The sequence below is a fragment of the Megascapheus bottae genome, chromosome 16, assembly GCF_031878675.1.
Source record: "Megascapheus bottae isolate mThoBot1 chromosome 16, mThoBot2.hap1, whole genome shotgun sequence".
Classification (NCBI taxonomy): Eukaryota; Metazoa; Chordata; class Mammalia; order Rodentia; family Geomyidae; genus Megascapheus; species Megascapheus bottae.
Genome location: NC_143524.1, coordinates 22,527,910 through 22,535,733, shown reverse-complemented (window position 1 = coordinate 22,535,733; position 7,824 = coordinate 22,527,910). Strand labels below are relative to the sequence as shown.

Here is a 7,824-nt window from a genome sequence, read left to right as displayed (position 1 = left end):
CTTCTGTGTCCTGTGGTGTTTGACCTCACTGATACTGCTCCTCACAGCATTTTCATAAGAATTAAACAGGGATGAGCTGTGATGAGTATGATTATAAAAAGATCTGGCTCCTAACGCATTTACTAGGATGTTTGGAATATAATCTATATTTTCTCCTTCATATATGCTTATCATTCTTTTTCTATGTAGTTAGAGTATCTACAAGTTGTTTTTTATTTATGTGTCTTGGTGGTCGGTGGTCCAGGGGTTTGACCTTGATATCATATGATTGCTAGGCAAGTGCTCAACTACTTGTTCCACACCTCCAGCCTTTTCTGCATTTTTAGGTCTTAATTATGCCTAAGGCCATTCTTAAGCCTTAGTTCTACTTATACCTTCTATGTATCTGGTATTACATGGTTGAGCCACCATGCCAGGTTTGTTAAGAAGGGGATCTTGTTAACTTTCTTATTTTTTCCATGGCTGGATTCATGGATGTCCCTTTGAGTGGCCACCGTTCCTTCTGTAACACCATCTGCCATCTTGTCTACACATTGTCCCTCTGCTGTAAGTTGGAATTCAAGCTTTGTGAGAACATCATGTCAACTGCTCTTTCCTGGGATCCACCACCATAAAAGGTCTCTCTATCATTATTTGCTGATCAAATGGAACCTTGGTAGACGTAGGCAAAGAAAATATTTTAGGTAACATTTGTAGGATAGAAAGTTTAAACAATGTGCTCAAGATTCCACAAAGATATGATGGCAGAGGCAGAATTCAAATCCAAAAGTCTTGGTTCTGAAAGTCCCTACAATCTTGATTAGGTTGTAATGCTCTAACTCTCTGGTTCCTACCAAACCTCTGTTCCTCTGTTGACCACTAGCATGTTTTTATGTAGTCAGGAAATGAGAATCAACTTCTCTTACTGGAAATGTGTAGGAGACTTCTCTTTTGTCAGAAAATAAAAGTCTGTCTTTAGGGAAATAGGAACATAGTATTTAACCTGGCCCTGGTAAATCACATCTGTAATCCTAGCTATTTAGGAGACTGAGATCTGCAGATGAAGGCCTGTAGTCAGCCCAGAAAGAAAAGTTCATGAGACAACCTACAATTTACAAAAACAAAATGAAAATCGAGCGCACTGGCTCACACCTATAATCCTAGCTACTCAGGAGGCTGAGATCTGAGGATCAAGGTTCAAAGCCAGCCCAGGCACAAAAAGACCTGAGACTCCTAACCTCTAGAAAACAGGAAGTGGCACCACAGCTCAAGGGTAGGGCAGTAGCCTTGAGCTGAAGAGCTCAGGGACAGTGCCCAGGCCCAGAGTTCAAGCCCCATGACCCACAAAAGAAAAAAAAAACACTCAAAATCTGGAAGTGCGGTACAAATGGTAAAGCCTTGAGTGGAAAAGCCACATGAGAATTAAGAGGCTAAGTTCATGCCTGACTCCTAAAGAAAAAATAATTGCAAAGTTACATATAACCCAAATAAGCACATGATTGCAAGGTGTGCTCACATAATTTTTCACTGCAAAAGCTCATCATTGTTGCTTTAGTAAGTTGCCCATAGCAGGCCATAGATGTTTATGGAGCATTATGTTTTTCCTCTCAAGTCAGTTCACATAAGAAGGGTAACCCTGGAAGAGACTTGTGCTTCTGGGTCTAAATCTATTACTATAGAAAGAAAACCTTAGCCGGGAGGGTGTCACTGTTAACATGGTGATTCGTAAAACCTTAGATTTCTAATAAGATCTGACTGTTGCAAGGAAAACAGATTTTTTTCTAGGTAAATCTTTCAAGTCTGATTATGAACAAATGCTACAAAGTTCATTTGTAATGGGAAATATTGTAATGTCACAATGTTTAATGGGACTGAAAGCACTAATTGCTAGCAGCCATATTCTGTCTAAGCAAGCCACGAACACATTTGTACTTCTCACCTTTTACTGTAGCTTTTCGAATGAATGTCACAAAAATGGTCTGAGAAAACCTGCCATATGTGAAGGTTTTCTTGACCTGCTTGGATTACTCGAGTTGATTCCCTGTTACTACACATGCCAGTATACATATTCAGAGCTGTCCAGCAAACAGTGGCGAGGTGGATACTTGTTAATAGCTCAGCCCATCTGTGGGATGACAGAGTGGCTGAGAATGTTCTTTTTAAATATTCCTAGATTTATTTAGCCACCTTTATAACTTCCTGACTTTAAGACTGTGCATTTGAGAATTGGTCCTCTCTGGAATCATAAAAGAGTTTATAGTGCTAGAATTTCCCTCTAAAACCCAATGCGTGTCATAACATTCACTGCTTTGGCTCACACCAAAGTACTAGAAGTTGGAGCCCTGGAAAGATGACCTCAGCATGTAAACTCCTAAAATTTTCAAAACTTGAGAGTTATTTCCAAATTAACAATCTCTACTCAGTAGGGCTGAGTCCCAGGGAACATACAAACTAAGCAAATCATATCCAACTTACCCTTTGTGCCTTACCTTATCTTGTAATTTTTCTGATATAACATAAAAAACATAGAAAAACACAATCTAGGACTGGTAACTCACAATTTATAATCCCCAGTACTTGGGAAGTGGAGTCAGGACTATGGCTCAAGCCCCACCCCCTGGCTGAGTTAGCCCAATATGCTGCCTGAAAAGCTAAGAGCCAAAGAACAAGAATAGGACTCTAATGGAATGCTTACCTAGCAAATGAGGCATTGAGTAAAAAGAAACAATGTACAATTCCCCACAGAGAACATTGAGAACAGGAATGTAATCGCATATTTTCCTACCTTTAAGGAACATGTGTAGTGGGTGAACATGAGCCTTTTATTTCTAGAATATACACCAGAAACAGTGCCTACAGACGTTTCTCATGCATCCCTGAGAAGGGAAATAACTTGTAAGGAAGTCTATGCTGGTTTATGCTGCTATAGCAAACAGCCCTATTATCTCAAGGTTTTTAATGCAACAAAGGTTTGATGTTGGCTTTGCCAAAGCCAGTTGTGGTTGGGCAGTGGTCCGTGGCTCAGCAATGTGTTTTGTCACCCATGCCCACTGCTGAGCCAAACACAGGACATGGACTGCCATCACTCAGTCACCCACTGGCCACAAACAACTTGAAGGGAGAAGAAGTGTGTGACCCTGCTGCCGAAAGCATTGTTGAACAGCATGTGTGGTCACCACAGAATTGTTCTCCCTATCTCACTCTTTTGAACAGTAAGGGGCCATAATGTACATAGTCATAGGGCTGATAAAGGTGATGCTAAAACTGTTGGCCCAGCCCAGGATGTGTTTGTCAAAGGAAAGGAGCATTTGAAGCAACATCTACAGAAAGCCTCGAGGCCACCTTTCCTGACCACAGTGGGATTTAGAAAGATCCACTCATTTCTTCTCAATCTATGCCTTGGAGCCACAGTCATGCTCCTATTCTTCACAGGACCATAGACTTCAAATGGCCCTGATTACCAGCACTTCCCCAGAGTACATGTTCCAAACGTCAGGCAAAGTGGCAAGTAGATGCAACGCAAGTTCTAAAGCCTGGTTAATGAGCAGCTTTCAGGGTGGACTCTGACTATGCGAGCTGGGGTGCCCATGCACAGTGGCTGTGTTTTGAATTTGTCTCCTCAAAGCCACATGCTGGAGCCTAAAACCAGCATGACAGCATTGAGGATTTTTCAGGAAGAGATTATGTCTGAGGCTCAGCACCCTTTTAAAAGGGACTGGGGAATCTAGTCAGGCCCTTTCCCCCAATCCACTCTTCACTACCTGACTGTAGAGCAACAATGATACCATAGAAAATTGTTCTGGCCAGACCATCACCCCTTTAAAATTATCTCATATAAACTTTCTTTGCTCTTTTTAAAAATTTTTCAGTACTGGAGATAGAACTCAGAGCCTTTAGCTTGCTTTTCCACTTGAGCCATACTATAGCTCTGTATGATTTTATGACAGCAGTAGGAGCAGACCGAGACACACGAAAACATGGCTCCTATTCATGAGAAGAAAAATGGTGGAGTGATCCATAGATGTTTCTATTTTTGCTCCTACCCTAAAACCCATAGTATTAGAAGAGGGTCCGCCACATGGGACAACCAATACAATCCTGGGAGAACTGATATGCAAGTCTCTTTAAAAGACAGATACTAGAAATTCTAGTCTCAGTAATAGTGAATCTCATTTTCTTAATCATCTCAATACAGTGCCTGGGACTTAAGAACCTCTTAGTAAAAACTATCATTCATGCCACTGTAAATTTTAAAAACCTGATGGGAAAACATGGTATAATGTCAATATTCAGGATCACTTTGATGAGATGTGGAGTTGATAGCATAAAAAGAGAGGTTAAAAGCTCAAGTAGATTCAACTTCAGGCTCTGCCAGACAGGTGTTCTATGATCTCAACAGGACATCTTCTTTAAGAGCCTGTTTTGATTGCATAGTATGGATTATAGTATAGAGAAAGAAAGGAAGGAAGGGAGGAAGGAAGGAAGGAAGGAAGGAAGGAAGGAAGGAAGGAAGGAAGGAAGAAAAAAGAAAGAGACAGAAAGAAGAAAAGGAAGGAAGGAAAAGGGAAGGAAGAAAGGAGGGAAGACAGGCAAGAACAGAAAAAGTAAAAGTTAATGTTGCTGAAGAAGTTACAATACCCTCTACACCTCTCAGCATTAATATATGCATTAATATATGTTCAGAACCTCAGAGAAGTGCAAATACCAAAACTGCTTCCCACTTGTTTTCTTTTTGTGCTGGTCCTGGGCCTGTAGTATTGTCCTTGAGTTTTTCTGTTTTAGGTATTTTGTTTTTGTTTATTGCTAAAAACTAGTGCTGTATGTGAGCAATAGATCCACTTCCAGCCTCCCAGCATTTTGGTGCTTAACTGGAGATAAAAATCCCACTGTGCTGGGCACTATCAAAAGTAGCCTAATGCCATACAGGAAGTTTATTACCAAAAGCTGGAAAGTACATTTTAGGCAGCTTGAACACAGACTGTCTATTACATGATAGCATATTAGTGACTTCATTGGATATCATGAGGTAGCTATTTTGAAGAAAGACCTGCCTGTATCCTAGCTACTCTGGAGGCTGAGATCTGAGGATCAAGGTTTAAAGCCAGCCTGGGCACAAAAGGACCTGAGACTCATATCGCCAATTAACCTCTAGAAAATGGAAGGTGGGACTTTGCTCAAGGTTAGGGTGGTAGCCTTGAGCTGAAGAGCTCAGGGATAGTGCCCAGGCTGAGTTCAAGCCCCTTGATGCAGGAAAAAAAAAAAAGTTCCACAGACTTGTCTGTCCAGGCTGGCTTCTTCAAACCACAGTCCTCAGATCTCACTTTCCTAAATAGCTAGGATTATAGGTGTTTGCCACCAGGGTCTAGCGAGTCTATTTTTTAAACATGAGAGAAAATGGTAGTTTTTCTAGCATCAAAGTTTGTATCTTCAAAGAAAAACCAAAGTCGTGTGGCTAAGTACTAAAAAGAAGCATTGGGGGTATGTAGTCTGGTAAGGCCCTGGTAAGAAAGCAGAGACCACATGGAATGTAGGAAGGCTCAGGGGTCTGCAGGCAGTGAGTAGGTCTGAGGCTGGCAGGGCCTGGACAGATGACATCAGCATGGAAATGACTGAGACCATGGGCTTAGTGAGGCTGATGACATTTCCTCTGCAAACTTCATTTCCTTCTTTCTCAGAGACAGTTGTGAGAACTCCAGGAACTAAGTTGTTCCAAGTAGAAGCAATGCAAGGAGGGGCTTCACTGGAGGAGTTAAGATGGCTCTGTGATACCACTGTGTAAGCAATCCACAGCCAACATGGATGTTCAGAAATGAAAAGAAATTGTACAGAGATTAAACTGAACTTTTTGCTTTAATGACATAAACAATTCCATGTACATGATTCAAACGGCTGCATGGTTCATCACTTTCAGGAGTCCCTTCCTGAAGTCATCGGGAAGCTCCACTGGCTTGTTGGTGGCTGGATTCACAAAAACATGGACGGCAGATCCTGTGGTACAAGCCAAAGCATCAAACTGTGCCAACTTGGCATGGTCCAAGAAAAATCCATCACCAAGGTCACGGTGCTCTACAGAAGACCCTTCCTCTGTGCACTTGGGTGGAAACAGAGCAAATCGGTAACCCACACTGGAGCGCCCCACTTTCTCCACAGCCAAGGCGGCCAGTGGGATTTGTGGAAAGCCAACAGGTGTGTGGTAGGTGCACTGATTGGTCACCATGAACCCCACCATAGGGGACATCAGCAAGCTGGTTTTCAGGCCACAGTACCTAGGAGGGGAACATATTGTTTATTGCAGGTTGCTATGACACTGTCATTTTAGTCCAAAGGCTAGGGAGTAGAAGACCCTGGGCCCAAAGGGACCCATTGAATCCCAGTTCTGCCATTTCTTAGCTGAATTACTTTGGGAAAGTTCTTCCCTGATTCTCAGTTCACACAATAATAGAATATTCTTTTTGATCCTGTTACCCATTCTAGGCTTACTGTGAGAACGAAAGGGTGGCTCACACCTGTAAGTCTAGCTACTTAGGAGGCTGACATCTGAGGATCACAGTTTAAAGTCACCCAGGGCAAGAAATTCCTTGAGACTCTTATCTCCAATTTACCAATGACAAAAAGCCAGAATTAAAGCTATGACTGGAGTGGTAGAGGATTAGCCTTGAGTACAAAAGCTCAGGCCCAGAGTTCGAGCCCCTAGAACTCTCTCTCTCTCTCTCTCTCTCTCTCTCTCTCTCTCTCTCTCTCTCTCTCTCTCTCTCTCTCTCTCTCTCTCTCTCTCTCTCACACACACACACACACATACAAATCATTTGGTGTATCAGCTTTCTAGTCATGAAAGGTTTTCATTAACCATTGACTATTTTAATATAATGATATCCATCTTTCCCTTAGGATGATGAGTCAGACACTTTTGTGTTAAATGAGAGAGAAACTCATTTATTAGGTATGAAAAGTTATGTCTTTTATCTCTGCTACTGGATTTTAATCTCTTTAAGGACAGGGGCTGTAGCTAATACAATTTCTTAAGTTTTTTTTTGAGTAGAAATAAAATAGCGCTTCAGATAAAATTTGGGGGTCAAACAGAATAGGAAATAAAAAGCATCCTGCTGCATTACAGCCTGGACTCCATCATTTGTGATTTAAGCATCTCTTTGCATTGTTCAATCCTCTTCTTTTCTTGAAAAAAAATAAGATTGAATGCATGGATTCACTGGAAGGGAATTATTATGGGCTGTGGAAAGGTTTAACTATGGAAGTTGTTCTTAGGGGAGAAGCAGAAATAAGTTTCAGGTCTCCGCTCAAAGAGGACACAGTTAGGTTCCTGTGTCATTAGTGACTGTAGAGCCTGCCAGTGTCACCCACTGTGGCATGAGATAATTCACTTCCTAACATGAAAATCTGCCCAGTACAAAAGATCAGGTGATGAAACTGTACATACGATGTTGTACGATCTCACTGGTGAGACAAGAATGTACTGGTTTATATCCATCTTACCTGGAAAGAACCTGGAAAAGAGGAAGTACATTTTTAAAATAATTATCTAATGAAGCAATTTGAGAATTTTTTCTTTTTTGCTGGTATGAATATTTCAAACAGAACATGATTTTCTTTCTGACTGATTTTTAAATCATTGAATGTTAATTTCTTTTTTGCCCTTAAAAATATCAAGCCACTCAGGAGTTAAGCAAGCTGGACAAATTAAGTTCCATAATGGAGGCTCCATGGTGAGTCCACCCTAGGAAGTTTTTCTTACAAATTCCAAGAGAGGGGTCTTCACATAGTCAACTGCTATGACCAAAGTATTGATTGGATGGCTTATAAACGACAGACATTTGTTTCACATAGTTC

The 7,824-nt window shown here is 41.3% G+C and overlaps 1 protein-coding gene across 5 annotated transcripts in view; it reads right to left on the bottom strand.

Annotated features, from left to right (window-relative positions):
* Positions 1–5,810: 5,810 nt before the first annotated feature.
* Positions 5,811–7,824, bottom strand: part of LOC150053012 (uncharacterized) — a 132,533-nt gene continuing 130,519 nt past the window's right edge. For 4 of the 5 annotated variants that reach the window (XM_090348927.1, XM_090348928.1, XM_090348926.1 and 1 more), the window contains exon 3: positions 5,811–6,245. In XM_090348927.1, coding sequence (XP_090205053.1) covers positions 5,861–6,245 — 385 coding nt within the window. In that variant the 3' untranslated portion in view covers positions 5,811–5,860. The remainder of the gene's footprint in view (positions 6,246–7,824) is intronic. The other variant, XR_016538144.1, reaches the window with a different exon arrangement.